At 39.4% G+C, this 21,019-nt stretch overlaps 1 protein-coding gene across 1 annotated transcript; it reads left to right on the forward strand.

Moving 5' to 3' along the window:
• Window positions 1–9,869: 9,869 nt before the first annotated feature.
• LOC120090892 lies at window positions 9,870–10,337 on the forward strand. The gene has a single exon (XM_039048587.1). It carries the CDS (start codon window positions 9,870–9,872, stop codon window positions 10,335–10,337), a length of 468 nt encoding a protein of 155 aa, XP_038904515.1.
• The last annotated feature ends 10,682 nt before the right edge of the window (window positions 10,338–21,019 follow it).

Below are 21,019 nucleotides of genomic sequence, written 5' to 3' on the forward strand. Positions count from 1 at the left end.
AACCCCAGCAAAAAACCTTTGTAGCCGTAAAACCATCCACCAACCGAGAAGGGCTGAGCACGGAGAGTGCTCTTGCCACCAGACCTGAGGTGGCACTCCTAGTACCTTCGACAGAGAGTGAACTGAAACGAAAGGACGACAAGGGGGTATTTGGGAGCATTTTGAGCCATTTGGAGAAGGATGGGGGGTTACCAAAAGCAAGAGTGGTGAACCACGTTAGAGGAGGAGTTGGTAGTGGCTTTGCGGAGAATGGCCTTGGCTGTTTCGGATCCTAAAGAGACTGCTCCAACAGACTCCAATAAGGGACCCATCAAGGCCGTTTTGGAGGTTGTGGAGGCGCAGAAGCAGATGGGGAGGTCTGAAGAGAAAGAGAAGAGAGAAGTTGAAGAAAAACGGGCGGAAGATGATGAAGTTGTCCGGCTAAAGAAGAAGAAGAAAGAAAAGAAGCGAAGTGAAAGAAAACAATGCAGGTGAGAAGAGAAGCGCCTGAAGAAAGAAGAAGAAAGGAGGAAGAAGGCTGAGAGTTTGAATTTTGACAGAGAATCCACCACCGCAAGGGTAGAAGAGGGGATGTCAGCGCAAGCTAGAGCATCAGCGCAACTACAAGCCTCATCGTCGCATACCAGATTAGTTGCATCTGAAGAAAGAGAAGATCCTGACATCTTCCCTCTAATGCGGCGTGGTAAGGAGAATGTGCCGCAAGGGTTCACAAGTGACCCAACATTCTTTCAACGCATAGCAGAGGAGAAAGAAGAAAGAAAAAGAGAATTAGAGGAGAAGAAAGAGAAGATGTCACATGCACGCCAAATCATCGCATTAGACGATTTAGCTAGAAAACTTCACAATGAGAAGGTTCACCATGACAACGCAAGGGCGGAAGAAGAAGGAAGAAGAAGGCTCGAGGATGAGCAGAGCATTGTGCTTGCCTCGGAGTAATTTGAAAGAGAAATGAGAAAAGAAGAAGAAGCAAAAAAGAAGAAAAAGGAGGAAAGTAAGAGACGCCGCAAAGCAAATGTTTAGCGCGTCAGAGAGAGGAAAAGAAAAGAAGTGGAAGAATAAGAAAAGGAAAAAGAAGAGCAACGCAAGGCGAATGAATGCATACAAAGACAAAGATCCCGCCTTGCGTCTGCTCAAGAAAAGGAAAAAGTTAAAGTGGAGAGAAGCGAGCTTGCGTCAACCAAAAGGCGCCCAACTACCAAGAAAGAACATGACGACTTATGGATGGAAATGGGCTTCTTTCCTGTATCGGCACCACTACCGGATCTCATCACCAGCGTTGTGGTGGAACATGGGTGGGAATTTTTCTTCCAATGTTCATCAATCGTTATTCCATCGGTAGTGAGGGCCTTCTACCACAGCCAACTCCACGACACCGAAGATGCGGTGATCGTCGAATGGAGGGTAGTGTCGTTCAGCGTAGAGGACATCAATCAGCTCTATCAGTTGAAGAATTTCCCAAACGCACCGAGTAACAAACTGATTCATGATCCTAAAGAAGAGCATATGGAGGATGCGCTGAAAGTATTAACGCAACCGGGCACCAAGTGGACGGTGTCCCTAATAGGCACAAGAACCCTCGCTTCCAACTGGCTGCTACCAGAAGCGTGCCTTTGGGTCTATTTGGTGAAAAGGTGACTCATCCCAACAACGCATGACAGACTATTTTAAGGGATCGAGTTATGGCCGCATACTGCATAGTGCACGAAATTTCAATTAATGTGGGCCAGCTTCTTGTAAAGCAAATTTGAGGTTTTGTTAGCCGTGTGAGAGGTCAATACTTCTTCCAATGGACTATTTCGAGCCTATGCCTGTCTATGGGTGAGGGCATTGACGAAGATCCCATGCCAGAAGTTCACGGCATCATCAACACGAAGATCCTAAGAATGCTTCTCATGGATTCACCACATTCCCTCGAGCTTCCAACGAAACGGCCCCTCATTGATTTAAATGTGCCGCAACCACCACGACCAAAGAAGCAGTGCCACAATGACAAAAGGAAGGAAATCGTCCAAGGAAGTTCACCGCAAAAGCAAACCTGTCTACCCTTGGACCTTTTGCCTTTAGTCATTCGCCCACCGAGCCCGCAAAATGAACTCCTTTCCCCTCTTCCCGAACAACTCACCAACCTCCTCCTTGCCCCTAACTCCAATCCCGCATCTCCGGCAGCGTCCCCTGTCATCCATCTCCACCCCACTTTTCACCGCCAACATCGCCGCATGTTGATGACCCACACGGTTTGGGAGCAGACCCTTCCGCTCAACCTCAAACCGATGCTGGTGAAACATCGACGGCTCAACCCTCCACTGCATCCCTTGCTACTGCCTTAGAAGATATGTGGGTCTTCTTATCTCAAGAGCTCACCTTCTTCCACCATTCATTAACGGAGTTGCGAGAGAGCAACGCAGAGCTGCAATAGGCGATGGTCAATATTCAATGCAACATCTTTACCATTCGCCAAAATCAAAGACAGATGGCTGAACGCAACCATGGGTACTTCAATTTCTTAACTGCCTATCTACATGGTCCCATGGTGCCTTAACATCTACAGGAACCTCTACACTTTCAAGAAGCGCCTCAAAAAGCTCCTACGCAACACCCTCCTCACCAAGAGCCCCCGCCGAAACTCTAAATTTTAGAGTGTACCATCTTCTCCACAATTTTGCATTTTTTTTGTGGCCATTCATTTTTTTATAGATAGTTATACCTTGTATTCTCTTGTACATACTTACAATTCTATGTTGCGATAATTATAATTTTTTATGTACTTAGACAAATTTTATACAACTGAGTAATCATTCTTTCCTTATGTGTTGGCCTCTTTACTTTTATCATCCTTTGTCAATTTATTGCGGTAATTCTTTTCTTTTCTTTTGCGTTGTTTATTTGCGCTGCCATGATGAGTAGTATGCATACCCTTAGCAAAATTTCTTTATACATTGCATTTTCTACCTAACACTTAGACAATTCATCGCAATAGCTCTGCTTTACCTTCTCTATTGCAAGATTCTGCTCAAACCTTCTTTTCAAAATTTTGACTAAGTGTTTTGTTTTTTCTGGCCAAAACAACGCAATGAGAACCTTGCGCATCTCTAAATTTGGGGGTAGGGAAGGTTTGAGCAGATGTGATCAAGTGGATGCGGTCATATCAGGCAAATGCATTCATCATTAAAAAAAAAAAAAACTTTACTGTCAGCGCAAGGGAAATCCCAACCTGATAAGAGTTAAGTCGTGAAAGGAACCTGCTCGTAGTTGGATGTTCGCATGACACTCATGGAAGCAAGCCAAAACGAAGGTAGGTTACCAGGATCGACGCAATACAAAAAAAAAAAAGAGAGAGACAGAAAATAAGAATAAAAGAGACAACTCCATTGATCAGCAAAAGTAAAACTTGGTTGAGGATCAAGAGTTGAAGTTGAGCTTGGTACACAACCGAAGTTGGATGCTCGCATGACACCTATGGGAGCAAGCCAAAACGAAGGGTGTAACCATGATCAACGTTTTCTATAGGATGACGCAAACCAAGCCACCGCATAAAAGACGCACTTCATTGTTTTCACAAGAATAGGTAAAACATTCTATTCAAAACAAGAAAAGAACTTTGGGCAAAGGTTTGTCTTAGATAAGAATAAAGTAGAGCATGTTGAGGAAATGTCAAAGGATATAAGGAACTTGTAGGTTTGAGAAATTATGTAGATGTGAGGCATTCAGAGTAGCAGATCGACCCAAAGTTAGGATAGGATTTGAGCTGAATTGCCTTAGTCGAGGATATGCTTAAGGACAAGCATATATCTAAATTTGGGTGTGTGATAACTTGTAGAAATACAAGTTATTTAGATTATTTTATTTAGATTATGTGGCAAAAAGAAAGAAAAGTTGCGTCGACCGTATAGAAATTGGCTTAGAAACGAAAATTGTAAAGTGTCGTAAGCATATCCGCTAACCCCATTGCGATGGCAAAATGGATTGTCCAAGTCTTTGTTTTGCAGAAAATAGGTCACCGCATGCGACAACTGCTCGAGGACAAAGAATGAACAATGTATTCACATTGCATGCGACAATCGATCGAGAACGAAAAAGAACAACGCAATTGCAGCGCATGTGACGATCGTCATGGACTCAAACGATTAACACATTTCCACCGCATACGACTATCGATTAAAGATCAAAACAATTACACTGCATGCGACAATCAATCATAGATGTAAAGATCAATGCATTCGCAAGGGCTTCTGACATTGTACAGCTTTTCTGTTATACGATTTTGATAAATTGAATGTGGAGCAGAGTGGATGTTTCCACCAAGCCATGGTAGGAATTATCAGCTTTTCAGAGCGGAACCACTAATGCAGAAGGAGCCAAAGTCTATAAATAGCTTCATCAAATTCAAAGAAAGGGGATTGGTCTGTAGTGACAATTTATAGAAATCCAGGGAGAAAGGCGAGACAAGACCGAGAGGTAAGTCTCTAGAGTAAGCAATTATTTCCATTCCCGAAGAAGAAGCTCTGTGCAAAGATCACTTTTACCAAGAAAACAAGCTTGAAAGGGAAGCTTTCCACTCCATTTCTACCACAAGCCAACAAGCAAATCGTCTCTGATCGGGATCCATGTCAAGACATTGACACTCTTTCCATATTTGTTCTCATTTTCTATTCATCTACTGTGTTCATCTCTAATCTTTCATTCACTATCTATAACAAATGCTTATCCTTAGATTTTAATATCGTTATCGTATTCATCGTCATTTCTCTATTCTTCTCCATACATTCATTATCCATTTTCTTCATCATGTGTAACTAATCCCCAGGGTAAGGGGAAGGATTAAGCGAGTAAGTTAATCTTTGTTGAAGAAATCGGCTGAGTTTAGCTAAAGTATACGTAACGGCATCTTCACCTGTGAGAGTAGAAGTGAAGATTTTATTCCACCTCTCGAAAGAAGGTTGGAAGAATGCGTTAACTAAAGCAAGAAGTATTTCCAGAGATGGAAACAACCTTGTATTCACCATGTTCATCCTTGTTTCACCATAGACATATGGGAACGCGGCCGATCACTGAAAGGTGTAAGCAAAGGGAAAGCGGAACCTTAGTTGCATCCTCAACAGGATTGACAAACTTGCGATGTCCTTTCCTTCAAACCATTCTCTTTCTGACTCATTTCACAAGACTTGCCACCACATTCATCAGATACTTTTGCACATCTTCACAGCCAGTCTTCACTTCGTATATTTAATTGTTTATTCATTTATTTTATCACTGCAATTTATTTTACCGCATCTTTACTTATCACCACAATCTACTTTACTGCAATTTATTTTATCATCACTCTACTTTTATTATTGCAATTTACTCTTTACCGCAATTTCCTTTTCTCAAACCAATTCATTATTCTTTTTGTTTAACCGGTCGCAAATACCACATAAGTATCGCATTAATCACAACAATCCTCGTGTTCGACCTCAGATCACTCTGAGAAACTTGCGTTGGAATTATACTTGGTTCCAGCGTAAGAAAACTTGTGACACGCACACTACACGAACGCATGCTACGAAAGCATCTAAGCATCACTGCATACATCATTTAGAATGTAGTATCAAATTATTATTATCGCAAAACGCCTACACATACATAACATTCGTCATCAATAATCTCACAATTTGTTGGCAATACGCGATTAAGAAAAATCTATTACAATCAGTATCAATCACACCTCGTCATCGCCTTCTATTATCTGTTCTGGAATCATATGCGTTGTAAACCCATTCCATATTGTGTTTGGCAATTCTATCAAAAATCTATTTGGCTTCGTTATAAGATTTGTCCATAAGCCTGCTTACGCCGGTTGTGTCTATTGTCATCTAAGATAGTCTATTCTGTCCTCCATAGAAAGTCTCCATCTGGACAGTTAGAGGGAATCCATGGCTAGGGAAATTTTTTACCAGCCTTTTGAACCTTTTCAATAAGTCATTGAGTAGTTCAGAGTTTCCTTGCTCAAAATTCATAATCTTCTGCCGCTTTCTTGCTTGTCTGTGTGAGGGAAGTATTTTTGCATGAACTTCTCTACCAGCTTGTTTCATGTCATTATCTCGCCAGGCTCCAAGGAGATCGCCCATTGCTTGGTGTCGTTCAGAGTGAATACGGGAACCAAGATAGTTTAATTTCTTCTGACGTGATTCTAGGATTCATGAATGAATTACAAGTCTCCAGGAAACATTTCATATGACTGTGTGGATCTTGGCTGCAGGCACCACCAAATTGTCTTACGATCTTTAATATTTATAGCATGACAGATTTCATTTCAAGTTGGGTCCCGTCAGGCATTGGATAAATGATCCCAGGCAAGAAGTCATACAACACGGGCAACACATATCCATGCATCGGACGCGTGTTATAAGGAGGCATTGGATAAATGATCCTAGGAAAGAAATCATACAACAAGTCCCTGTCATTCGTGGTGAGAAGTTTGCCATGAAGAAGGCTGATAACTTGTAGAAATACAAGTTATTATATCTTTTTCATTTAAAATACTAAGGCAAAGGCATGAAATTTAGATAATTTCTACCAATAAATCTATTCAAAAAACAAAGCATGCGATCACATACTTTTAACGCATAACATATTTAAATTTCTAACTAATTTCGCTACTTCAATGCAGAATATCCTTCAAAAATTTGATGAACGTGCGATCGCATGTTGCATACCCACTGATGCGATCAAGGAAGAATTGCCAGAGAAGAAAAGGAAAGATGATCACATAAGCGACAAGTGTTGAGGCATGACATGGGCGATGGGTGTCACGTCACAAGTTGCATCGGTGGCTGACAGGAAAAATTTGTTGAAGATTCAATGAACCCCTAACACGTTGCAAACGGCGTGCCAAGGTATGGAATTTAATATGCCCCATCAATGCAATCATGAGTTATAGAAAAGAAATTCTTGCAAATGCCTATAAATGCCCATGCAAATGCCATGCTAAAGATACATCGTGGGAGGCGAGAAGAATACCCTAAGAAGGGATTCTACTAGAAACCCCTACCAATTTTTCATAAAAATTCCTTAGTGAGAGCTTAGGATTCTAGGGAGAGAAGAGGATAATACTGTTCAATCGCCTAAGTGAAGCAGCTATAAAACGAGCCGGAGGAAGCAAGACATTGTAAAGCTCATCTTGACTATCTATTCCTTTCTCTTTGTTTTGGTGTATTTGTATGGTATTTCTTGTATTGACAAATTCAGATTTGCAGTATGAATACATGTTTGTTATATATCTTGTTTGTTTTTTTCATCAACATCATGCGTAGCTAAATCGCCTCGTGGGTTGAGAAGAATGTAGCTAACACGACTAAATAACTGAAGGAGTCATGCGATCAGCTTGTTTTATGCATGCTTATATTTGTTGCTTGAATCAATTTAGAAATTGGTCTAAGTAAAGTTAATCCGAGTTTGAAAGAATTTAGATTAGGATCTCATAAAACAAGAGAAAATCTTCCTTAAAAATAAGTATATTCGCTGCATATTATACCTATTGCATGCATCTTAGAGATAAGATTATATGGTAAAGAACACTGAGAAGTGCTGGTCATAGCATTGAGTGTATAGCTTGATCCCATAATCCATCTAGTTGTTTAGAAAGAGTTAGTAAAAATCCTTCTCAACCCTCTTATCGCATAACTGTTATCCAACTCACACTACATCATTTAAACATAATTTCCATTGCATATTTAGATTTAAGTTAGCTTATTCAATCACCCCCTTGAACATTTTAACTTGTGCTAAGATCATATTTTTAGTTTCATCGTGTGCTTACAAGCAATCCCTGCGTTAGACCCTAGACACACCAGGAACACTGGTCAAATTTGCACTTGGGTTTGACTAGATAAAACTGAGCGTTAAATCTCATAAGCATTATTATTTCATCGCATGTATAGAAGGCATCAAGTTTTTGGTGTCGCTACTGGGGATTGCGATAACTAAGTGTGCTAAAGCTATTTTATTAATCTTATTAGACCTCCACTTTCTGGAGCATTGTACCTTTACTGCGAGAAAGGCACAAATGCTATATGAGCGAAGGAAATACTCCCGAGTTGGTATACGACCTAGTTATAGAGAGAACTTTTCACAGAAGACAGAGAGCCAACCGAAGAAGATGAAAAAATAGAGCTTGTAGGATGGCCGAACAGAAGAAGCACCTGAAGGAACTACGAGACAAAAATAATCACAACGAAGCACTTGCCAACCCAATTTTGTTGGCAAATGATTGCAATAATCCCATCAGGGACTATACGTCACCCAACTTGTATGATTTTTCTCTAGGAATCATGCAACCAGCCTTGGATGGAACAAGATTTGAAATGAAGCCCGTAATATTTCAAATGATTCAAGCGACTGGTCAATTTGAGGGAAGAATGGTGAAGATCCCCATGCTCACTTGAAGAGTTTTATCGAAATATGCAACACTTATATTCCCAAACATCACACTAAAGAAAGTACGACTTACACATTCCCATATTCACTATGTCATGAAGCTAGAAAATGGGCGTACTTGCTTAAACCAGGGGAGATAACTTTATGGGAACAAGTGGTAGAGAAGTTCATGAAAAAGCACTTTCCACCAACAAAAAAAGCAAATAGAAGAAGGCTAGTTACAAACTTTCAGCAGGGAGAATCAGAAATGTTCAGCGATGCATGGGCAAGATTCAAAAGATTAGTTAGGGATTGTCCACATAATGGACTTCCTGATTGTCTCTAGATGGAAATCTTTTATTATGGTTTGAACTCAGGATCACAGACCATTGTGAATGCTGCCAGGGTAGGAGAACTACTAGACAAGACATATATTGAGGCCAAGAATATATTGGATCGAATCTCGAAGAATCACGAAGATTGGAAGTAAAATGAACATGGGTCCAGAACAAACAGAACTCAAAATAATGAGGCTATCGCATCTCTACAGACACAAGTCAATGCAATGATAAACTTGCTGCAGGTGATGAGCATGGCAAAAACCAGTACAAAAGGAGGGCAACTAAATGCAATTGCCCAAATGAACAGAAGTTACATCCTCTGCGAGGAACCTCATTCCTTTGAGGAATGGCCACACAATCCTCAATCTGTCTACTTCATTAAAAATAATCCTTTTTCTAAGACATATAATCCTGGTTGGAGAAACCATCCAAATTTCTCTTGGAGTGGAAATCAACAACAAGCACAAGTTAATACTCACAATACCCATAGATATGGACCACCGGAGTTTCAACAAAAATCAAACAAATTTTAGCAAACAACCAATTTATCTCAGTCATTCTCATCCTCTTTTTTAGAAAATTTACTGAAGGAATACATTCAAAAGAATGAAACAGTTCTTCAAAATCAAGCAACATCCATTTGTAATCTTGAAGTACAAATGTGCTAGATTGCAGGCGAGTAGAAGAACAGGCAACAAGGAGCACTTCCCAGCTCCACAGAAATTCCTCACCATATGAAAGACAAGGGCAAGGAACAATGTTAGGCAGTGAATTTATGAAGTGGATGCATAACAACAGAGGCTGTAAAAAGAAAATCACATGAAGAATCTAAAATCCAACAAGAACAAGAAGAAATAACCACAACAACTCCTACAACATTAACATCACAGGATGAGCAATCACCTCAATTTCCACAAAGGCTGAAAAAAAAAGAAGAAAAGAGATGAAAACCAATATTAATGCTTTCTTGGAATATTAAAACAGCTGCACATCAACATCCTTTTTGTGGAAGCAATAAAGAAAATGCCCACCTATGCTAAGTTCTTAAAGGATATTATATCCAAGAAAAGAAGCATAGGGAAATATGAGATGGTGGCTCTAATGTAAGTCAACAATACGATAATTCCTCCCAAGATGAGAGATCCTAGAAGTTTTACAATACCTTGTTCAATTGGAGAAATTTATATTGGACATGCTCTATGTGATTTAGGGGCAAGCATAAACCTAATGCCTCTATCAACTTTTAAACAATTGGAGATTGGAGAACTCATGTCCATATCAGTGACCCTTCAATTAGCAGACCGATCACTTATTCATTCGAAAGGAAAGTTAGAAGACGTGTTGGTTAAAGTGGATAAATTCATCCTTCCTGCTGATTTCATTATACTTGATTATGAAGTTGATAAAGATGTCCCTATTATCTTGGGACGACCATTTTTCTCCACTGAGATAGCTCAGATTGATGTGCACAAAAGAGAGATTGCAATGAATGGCAATGGTCAAAAGCTGAAGTTCAGCATCATTAAGGCGGTGAGCTACCCGGTTGAAGCACACTCATGCGATATAGATGGGAATGGCCATGCAGCTTTGATTGGGAAGTAGATGAAGAATTAGGACCAAAGGAGGAGGCCTACACTACAGTCAAACCATGTAATGCAATGACTGTGATATAGAATACTTGTGAATCGCTGAATATAGAGGAAGAAAAAGGATTGAATAAAAATTCTCTGGAACAACCTCCAGTCTTAGAACTGAAGGTGTTACCAGCCCATCTGAAGTATGCTTTCCTGGGACAAAATGAAACCTTGCCAGTCATCATATCATCCACGCATACCAAGGAAAGAGAAGCAAGCCTTCTTGAGGTGTTAAAAAAGTACAACAAAGCCAAAGGGAATAAGCCCATCCTATTACATGCACAAAATCATATTAGAGGAGGGTCAGAAGGGCTCTGTTGAAGCTCAACGCAGGTTGAACCATGCGATCGTGGTAAAAAAGAAAATCATAAAATGGTTGGATGTTGGAATTATCTACCACATCTCAGATAGCATGTGGGTCAGCCTAGTGCAGTGTGTGCTAAAGAAGGGGGAATGATAGTCGTTTCCAATGAAAACAACGAATTAATACCAACGTGTACAGTTACTGATTGGAGAATCTGCATGGATTATCGGAAACTCAATGTCACGACAAAAAAGGATCACTTCTTCTTGCCCTTCATTGATCAAATGATGGATAAATTGACTAGGAATGACCATTTTTACTTTCTAGATGGCTAAACGGGCTATAACCAAATTATGATTGCACCAGAAGATCAAGAAAATACAACATTTACATGCCCATATGAGACGTTCGCTTTTCACCGCATGCCATTTGGACTGTGCACTGCACCTAACACATTTCAAAGGTGCATGATGGCCATCTTCTCAGATTATCTCAAAGATTCTATAAAGATACTTATGGATGATTTTTCAGTTTGTGGAAAGACATGAATTGTGCTTGGAGAATCTAGAGAAAACATTAAAAAGGTGTAAAGACGCAAATTTGGTTTTAAATTGGGAAAAGTGTCATTTTATGGTGACCGAGGGAATTGTTCTTGGTCACACGATTTCTAAGACTGGTCTAGAAGTTGATCGAGCTAAGGTTGAGGCCATTGAGAAGCTACCGCCCCCAACGAATGTGAATACTTTGAGAAGTTTTTTTGGACGTGCCAGTTTTTATCGCAGATTTGTCAAGGACTTCTAAAAAATTTCCAGGCCACTAAATATGTTGCTGAAGGCGGATTGACAATTTGATTTTGACAATAATTGTTTGAATGCATTTGAAAAGTTGAAGAAAGCACTAGTCTTAGCTCCTGTACTAATTTTTCCATATTGGACAAAACCATTTGAACTCATGTGTGAAGCCAATGAATATGCGATGGGAACAGTGTTAGCTCAATGAATAGAAAGGATTCTTCACCCTATCGCATATGCAAGTAAAACCCTTAACAACACCCAAGAGAATTATACGACCATTGAAAAGGAGTTACTAGCAGTGGTTTTTGCCATGGAGAAGTTTTGACCCTATTTGCTAGGATCAAAGGTCATCATTCACACTTATCACTCTACTATCAAATATTTGATGACCAAGAAGGATGCAAAATCAAGGTTGATAAGGTGGGTCCTATTACCACAGGAGTTTTACACGAAGATTGTTGATAGAAAAGGGATAGAGAACAAAGTCGCTAATCATTTGCCAAGGCTTGAACATCATGAAAATGATCGAGTACAATCTTCTGTGAACGCCTCATTGCCTAATGAACTGCTGCTGAAAATTGATGAATACTTGCCTTGGTATACGGACATTGATGAGTACAATATTCTGTGAACGCTTCATTGCCTAATGAACTGAAAATTGATGAATACTTTCTTGTTTGCAAGCGATTCCCAGAAGATTATACCTCTTAACAAAAGAAAAGGCTCATACATGATTGTAAATTCTATTATTAGGATGAGCTCAATTGGTATAAAAAGGGACCTGACCATATCCTGAGATAATGTGTTCCTAAAACGACATTTCAGCGCATCCTCTATCAATGCCATCAATCGCCTTATGGTGGATACTTTGGAAGTCAGCGCACAGCTGTGAAGGTCTTGCAAAGTGGATACTATTGGCCTACCTTATTCAAGGATGTGCACGACTATGTCATATAATGCGACAGGTGCCAACGCATCGGGAACATTTCTAAAAGAAACGAAAGGCCAATGAATGTCATCTTGAAGGTGGAACTATTTGACATTTTGGGAATCAATTTCATGGGGCCATTTCCACCGCCTAATGGCCACAACTAAATCCTACTAGCTGTTGACTATGTATCAAAGTGGGTGGAGGCAATTTCCTGTGCGTCGAACGATGCGATCACGGTATCGAAATTCTTGTAGAAAAATATCTTCACTCACTTTGGTACTCCACATGTCATTATAAGTGATGAAGGTACACATTTTATCAATCACATCGTTAGCAAGATTCTAGTCAAATATAACGTGCACCATAAAATAGCAACAACATACCACCCCCAGACCAATGGTCAGGTAGAGTTATCAAATAGGGAAATCAAGACAATATTGGAGAAAGTGGTAATCTGACAAGAAAAGATTGGGCTCAAAGGTTAGACGAAGCATTATGGGCGTATCGCACTGCATATAAACAGACGCTCTTGTTTTTGGCAAAGCATGCCACTTACCGTTGGAACTTGAACATAGAGCATTCTGGGCTACAAAAAAGCTCAATTTTGACTTGAATGCTACGGGAGAAGCGAGAAAGCTGCAATTTTTAGAATTGGATGAGTGGAGACTACAAGCATATGAGAACACCAAAATCTACAAGAAGTGAACAAAGCGTTGGCACAATCAATGCATTCGTAAGAAAAATTTTGAAATTAGCTAAAAAGTTCTCTTGTTTAATTCTAGATTGCGTCCTTTTCCAACCAAGCTGAAATCGTGTTGATCAGGACCATTCATCATCAAGGAAGTTTATCCGCATGGAGCAGTGGAATTGGTTAGTGAGGACGGAGCCTACGCTTTCAAAGCTAATGGATAATGCATCAAGCCTTACTATAGAGGGGATCTAGATCACGACAAGACCTCCATAGACTTATGAAAGCCCGAATGATGTGATAAAAGGAAGTCCATGCGTAATAAAGAAATATCCTTCAAGGGACTTATTGTATCCTCTTTTTTTTTTTTTTTGGTATCCTTTACTTTCATTTCTTTTTTTATAAATTATCCTTTATTCTTATTGCTTAATTATTCATGCTCTCTTTGTTTATTATCTATTTTTTATTATCATTGACTGCTAAGTAAATTCAAACCTTAGAGAAAAGGGGAATTGGGGTTTCTTAATGCGATGAGTGATGCGATGAGTCTTGAAGATGCAGGAGAATTATATCCCAACGCATCTCCAAGAACTCATCACAGGTGAGGGAACAATACGTTATCCTACCATAGGATGGTGAAAAGACGTGCTGCCAGACATTCTATCAGTTCGCCATTAATGTACGCGACGCTATCATTGCCTCAAATCACAAGGTAACCATTCCTTTCCTTTTCACCTTTCACCTATTTAAAACCCCCTCCCTCTTCGATCACCCTTCTTCTTTACACAAACCTAAAACCCTAAACCCCCTACATTCCAAAAGCTTCCCTTTGAACTGCAAGATCTTTCTGGCCCTTTCTTCGATCATACCTACTCCATCCATGATGAAAATAGTAGGCAAAAATACCCTTTCTTCAGCCCGATCACCACCCCCACTTTCTCCTACGAAGTGGTGTCCTCTTCTGTTTCCTTCAACCCAATCTTATTCCTGATCACTATCGCACCAACTTGTGCGCCACCACCCACAGTGGCATAACCTTTACCATTAAACCTCATACTCATCCCATCAGCCATAGTAGCATCCTAGTCCTCATCGCCCCATAATCACCTTCGACCATTTGCCTTCACCACAAGCGAGGCAAGGTGAAAGGATGAGCAAGAATTCTATAGAGAAATTCTCAAGAATCTAAATCCTCTCAAATCTTTAGACGAAGTAAGGTGAAAAGATGGTCAATCAGCCAAGCGATCAACAAGTTGAGGTTCAGTCATCGCCACTTGAGTCAGTCAATGCGGTGGCTAAAGAGACATAAGGTGACATCGAAGTGTTTGAAATAGAAGAGCCCTTTGAGAGAAGAAGTGGAAAAGAAAGAAGGAAAAGAAGCGATGAAGTAGGCATTTCTACCTCTGCTGTGGAGGTGTTGGCGAAAGAGTTCCAGAGAAAGGTCAAAAGAGTAAGGGAAGGCCTTAGTGACATCAAGAAGGAGGCAGAATGTCTAATCGTGGCGAAAGAACTCCATCGCGAGATTCATGATGAGGAGCTTGATCGCATGATTGTTCCATCACAACCTGAAAAATCAATGGATAGCACAGAACGTACTATGATGGAATTTAAAAAGGAACTTTAAAAAGAAAGCGAAGAAGAGAAGAGAATCAGAAAGGTGAAAGTTCAATGCGCTAAACGCGATTCACATAAAGGAAAGGCAGGGAAGATGGATGCGAAGGAAAAGGATACGAAAAAGCAAAAGAAAGAAGAAAATAAGAAAGAAGCAGTAGGTGGTGCCCCTAATAAAGAAAAAGAACAAAGGCAAACAGTGGCAAGAAAGGAGGAAAAGGAAAAAGCGCCCATGGAAAAGGAAGAAATAGCCCTAAAGAAGCGGCCACCAATCTTGATCAAGATGAGACTCTTTCTAGAAAGCTCGCCTATACCATCATTCATCACTGAAACAGTCAACACGTTGGGGTGGAAGAAGTTTTTAATAGAGGCCAAAACAGTCAAACCATCTATAGTGACCGTTTTTTACGAGGGGAAACCGCATTCTGGGCAATATAGAACTGACGTTAGGAAGGCAACAATTGGATTCGGCGTTAAGAAAATTAATCATTTGTACAACTTGTAAGACATCCCTGACGCCAAGGGAAATAGAATAATTGAACACCCAACTGCTGAAGAGTAGAAAGAAGCACTGAAAGTAGTGGCGCTACTTGGGACGAAGTGGACCATCTCATCTAAATGGGTAAAAACGTTGTCATCACACAGCTTGACACTAGAAGCTAACGTGTGGTTGTACTTCATCAAAAGGACGCTGCTCCTCACAATACATGACCACTCAGTCTCTAGAGAATGGGTCATGGCAATCTTCTACATCGTGCAACTAATCCCCATCAATCTTGGTCGCCTGATTGCATACCAGATTTGGGCTTCGTTCTCCAGACCAAGAAGGCAGCTATTCTTCCTTTCGCTCATTACTGAGCTATGCGCGGCTCAGGGATGGTTTGCAGAAGAGGAAACTATGGCGGTGAAGAGCACATTGACAAATAACACTCTTCGCTTCCTAATTAGGTTACCTATATAAGATGTCCAACCTAAGTAATAGGCAAAGCAACAGCCACAATCTCAGACTACCCCAGAGACCTCACAACGCAATAAATGAAAAGTAATTATCGCCTCAAAAGTTGAAAAACAAATGATCCCCTCTCCCCAGATAGAAAATTCTCCACCTCAGTAAAACCATAAATCTGCCAAGGTTAGCGTTGACCTCAACCTTTGCCCTCAAATGCTTGAAAAACCAGTGCCACCAGCTCCTGAAAATGAACCCCTTCCTATCCTCCCCCCCATATCCAGACTACCAAGCCCACCACTACTCTCCAAAGCCCTCCATGCTTCACTTCTGATGACCCAAGCCTTCCAGTGTCTAGGATTGAAATAGGCGTTGGATCTGGCATTAATGAGGAACCCGATCGTCAACCTGAAGATGCGCAGCAAGAGCAAGCAAATGACTTTGAAAGGATTGACCCTGATGCCGAATGGTTCAAATTCCTCCATGAAGACCTCCGTGAACCTGTTTTATGAGGTCTCGATGACTTGATGCGGTGCCAACAATTTCTCCAAATTCAGATGAATGAATTGATGCATAGGTAAAGTGAATTGAGAATATTTGTTCAAAACCAGCAAAACACAATGCGTGACTTCATATGACAAATGACACAAAGGCAACACGATCAATTCCATTATATGGTTGAGTTATTTCAGAACATCATTGCTCGCCTAGTGGTGGGGCCACCAATTCCCCCACATCTTAAGGACCCACTACATTTTCCCAATGAGAATCCACCGCAGGATCACAATAGTGATGCAGGAGAAACTTGAATTGAGGGTGGTGTCCTTCCTTATCTCCTTTTTGTTTTAAGCTTGATACTGTTTCTTTCTTTCTTTTTTGTATCAGTTCGTCACATTATGAAATATAAATTTATTGAAAATTTTGTCTATCTTTTGTACCTTTCCTTTCTGTTTATATCATGTACATACTTTTGATCGCTTACATTTTTTTTTTGTTGCCTTGTTTTCCACTCATGACCCCATGATGAAATTATGCCTTAACACTAACGCTTAGACTGATATTAGTATTAAGTTTTAAGATTATTTTTTTCTTTAAAAGTTACTTCTAGGATTCAGCAAGCATACAAGCTTTTCAACAAACATCTTTTGCAATAAATTTCTAATACCATCGTATATTTCTTTCTAATAATCTCGATACCTTCCAAATTTAGGGGTGTAAACGGTTTGAAAACATGAACACTTTTAAAAAATATTTAATCTTCTTAAGTACTTTATTATAAAAAAACAGAGAGAGAGAGAGAGAGATGTTGAGATTGAAACTTACTCGTAGTTGGATGTTCGCATGACACCCATGGGGGTAGGCCAAACGAAGGCAAGAATCATGATCAATGCAAAGAATAAGTGATTGCAACTCCACTGCCTCAAAAAGACGGCACAAGTTTAGACTAAAAAAAGCAATTGGCTCGTAGTTAGATGTTCGCATGACACCCGTGGGGGCAAGCCAAAAAGAAGGTTAGATGCTTGCATCAGCGTAAAATCACAACATGAAGTATTAAGGAGAAAATCTTTTTATCTCGTTCTAAATCTTCATTTTCAAAAATATGAGATAGTCTTAGAAATGAGTAAAGGATTTTTGAAGAATAAGCTTGCAACTTTTCAAGGCTAGAAGTAAATTTATAGGAAGAAGGAATAAAACTCAAAAAAAAAAAAAAAAACTCTAGTCTAGCAAACTGGGTGAGGCACTTTGGGAGGTCTAAAATCATAAGAAGTCTTGAGTATATGCTTGAAGACAAGCATTATTTTAAATTTGGGGATGTGATAACTTGTAGAAATACAAGTTATTATATCTCTTTTATTTAAAATAATAAGGCAAAGTCATGAAATTTAGATCATTTCTACCAATAAATCTTTATAAAAAACGAAGCATGCAATCACATACTTTTAATGCATAACATATTTAAATTTCAGACTAATTTCACTACTTTTACGCATAATATCCTTCAGCAATCTGATGAACGAGCGATCGCATGTTGCATGCCCACTGATGCGATCAAGTAAGAATTGCCAGAGAAGAAAAGGAAAGATGATCGCATAAGCTACAAGCGTTGAGGCATGACATGGGGGTAGGTGTCACATCACAAGTTGTGTTGGTGATTGACAGAAAAACTTTGTTGAAGATTCAATGAGCCCCTGATATGTTGCAGATGGCGTGACAGGGTATGAAATTTAAAACGCCCCATCAACGCAATCATGAGTTAGAGAAAAGAAGTGCTTCAAATGCCTATAAATACCCATGCAAATGACATGCATAAGATACATCATTGGAGATGAGAAGAATACCCTGAGAAGGGATTCTGCTAGAAACCCCTACCAACTTTCCGTAGAAATTACTTAGTTAGAGCTTAAGATTCTAGAGAGAGAAGAGGATAATACTGTTCAATCGTCTAAGTGAAGCAACTATAAAACGAGCCGGAGGAAGCAAGACATTGCGAACTATGACTTGACTCTCTAATCCTTTCTCTCTTTTTTTTTTTTGTGTATTTGTATTGTATTTCTTGTATCGACAAATTCATATTTGCAGTATGAATACATGTTTGTTATATATCTTGCATATCTTGCCTGTCTTTTTCATCAACATGGTAAGCTTATTGAGCAGTGCTGTTGGACTACTCTCACCATTAACAGATCAAAGGATAATCCCGAACAAACAGGAGTTCATAGCTAGCTCAGGATTAAGATCAAGTTAACCTAGGTTATATAGATGAAATAGTCAGTCTTAAATAGTAAATAGTGTTATAAAGTAAGAGTGACTAATTTCTTGGTCCTAATCTTATGCAAACTCATTGCATAGGATGCCCCCACTTCTCATGTCATAACATGTACGAATTAGGATCACATCGTGTGTAGCACTTTACAACTCTTTGTAACAACTACAGATTAGGCCGCATCCAATGGTGTTACCAGAATAAGGTACCCAACCTTATTCGTGTACCATAGATCATTTTGACTATTTACTCGAACCTGATCCACTCTTATGTCTCCATATAAAGTTCAAGTACTCATACAATAGTCATGGGTCTTAGTTTATTGGATTTACAATTTATGAGATCAATAACAAGTATATTGATAGTAGAAAATGTTTATTATTTTATAAACTGCGAGTTTTTAGGACATAAAACCCAACAGAATATCCATCCAAAAACCAAAAAAAAACCCCTTTCGGGCCAGTCTATCTATCATTTGATCAATGAAGGGGAATGAAAAATTGTTCTTCTTGGTTGACGCATTCAATTTCTTGTAGTCCATACAGATGCACCATCCAGTAATAGTTTTAGACAGAATTAGTTTGTTGTTGCTATTAGTGACCATAGTCGTGCCACCCTTCTTTGGCACGCATTGTAGTGGGTTTACCCAGCTACTATCAGAAATGGGGTAGATGACCCCTGCCTCAAGCCACTTGTGATTTCTTACTTCATTACCTCCTTCGTAAAAGGATTGAGCCTACGTTGGGGCTTGAATGATCATGTTTTCCTTTTTAGATATTGTGCCTACAGTCAAATGGGCTAATCCCTTTGACATCAGCCAACATTCAACCTATTGCGCGTGCATGCTTCTTTAGTATTTGCAATAAAAGTTGTTCATTAGTAGGAGAAAGTTTAGATAAAATTACAACAGGTAAAGTATTTTTGGTGCCAAGAAAAATATATTTAAAGTGGTCTGAAGAGGTTTAAGTTCAAGTGTTGGTAGCTTCTCTAGAGATGGGGGCATTGGCTTTGACTACCGCTCATCCAGCCATAGCGACTCAAATTTTTTTATACCCTCACTCAAGGCATGGACCTCACATTCTTGGTCCACTTCTCAATTCTTCTCTTTCTCAAGTATTTGAATTGATTCAATGATTTGACAAGATTCTTCATCATCGGGGAACTTCATTCCGTTTAACACATTGAATTTTACTTCTTGATCATCAACATGCATGGTCAGTTCTCCTTTATGTACATCAATTAAGACTTTGCCGTTAGCTAAAAATGGGCGTCCAAGAATGATTGGGACATTTCTGTCAGTTTCATAGTCCAAAATATTAAAGTCTACTGGAAAGCTAAACTTGTCAACCTTTACTAATACATCTTCGATCTTCCCCTCAGGGTATGTGATAGATCTATCAGTAATTGTAATGTTACCATGGTAGGTATTGCTTCACCAAGCCTGAGCTTTTTTAAAATTGAGAGGGGCATCAAATTGATGCTCGCTCCCAAGTCACATAATGCATGGCTCACATCTATTCCTCTAATTGAGCATGGGACTGTAAAGCTGCTTGGGTCTCTTTATTTCTTAAGAATATTTCCATTAACCAGTGTGTTACACTCCTAAATCAATGCATGGATTCAAACTCGCCGATCTTCCTTTTCTTCAATAAAATACCCTTCAGAAACTTCACGTTAGGCATCTGTTCTAACGCTTCAATGAGTGAAATGTTGATGTGTAACTGGTTTAGAACATCGAAGAAGTGTTTGAACTGGTTTTTGTCATTCTTCTTTTGTAGGCGTCGGGGGGAAGATGCATTTAGATGCATACCAGGCACCCTTGCATTGGATGTGCTTGGTTGAGAATGACTAGTAAAACCAGGTGCTCTTTCTTATTCGACTATTTCAAGTGTCGTAGTTGCTTAAGATTTTTGTACAAGTGTGTCTGTGGGCGTTGAAGGATGATGATTATCTTTTCTTTGGGCTTTTCTCTTCTCTTCCACTAATAGTCTACACTGCACAAGGTCACTACTTGGCATTGCTCCTTTCCATTATTCTATCTGGTAGTTTCAGCTTTGCTGGGCAAAGAGCCATGCGGCTGGCTCTTCAGTTCATTCACAATTTTCCCAACCTGCAAAATCAGCGGAAAATCACAACACGAAGTATTAAGGAGAAAATCTTTTTATCTCGTTCCAAATCTTCATTTTCAAAAATATGAGATAGTCTTAGAAATGAGTAAAGGATTTTTGAAGAATAAGCTTGCAACTTCTCGGTAAAGTAAATTTATAGGAAGAAGGAATAAAACTCAAAAAAAAAAAAAAATTAGTCTACCAAACTGGGTGAGGCACTTTGAGAGGCCTAGGCAATTCTTGAAGGCGATCAAAATCATAAGAACTCTTAAGTATATGCTTGAGGACAAGCATTATTTTAAATTTGGGGGTGTGATAACTTGTAGAAATACAAGTTATTGTATCTCTTTCATATAAAATAATAAGGCAAAGTCATGAAATTTAGATCATTTCTACCAATAAATCTATAAAAAAAAAAATGAAGCATGCGATCACATACTTTTAACGCATAACATATTTAAATTTCAGACTAATTTCTCTACTTCTATGCATAATATCCTTCAG

Source organism: Benincasa hispida, chromosome 11 (assembly GCF_009727055.1).
Source record: "Benincasa hispida cultivar B227 chromosome 11, ASM972705v1, whole genome shotgun sequence".
Classification (NCBI taxonomy): Eukaryota; Viridiplantae; Streptophyta; class Magnoliopsida; order Cucurbitales; family Cucurbitaceae; genus Benincasa; species Benincasa hispida.

What these genes read in the sequence shown, in the direction of transcription:
- LOC120090892 (XM_039048587.1), top strand. Translation starts at nt 9,870, where the DNA reads ATGAGAGATCCTAGAAGTTTTACAATACCTTGTTCAATTGGAGAAATT.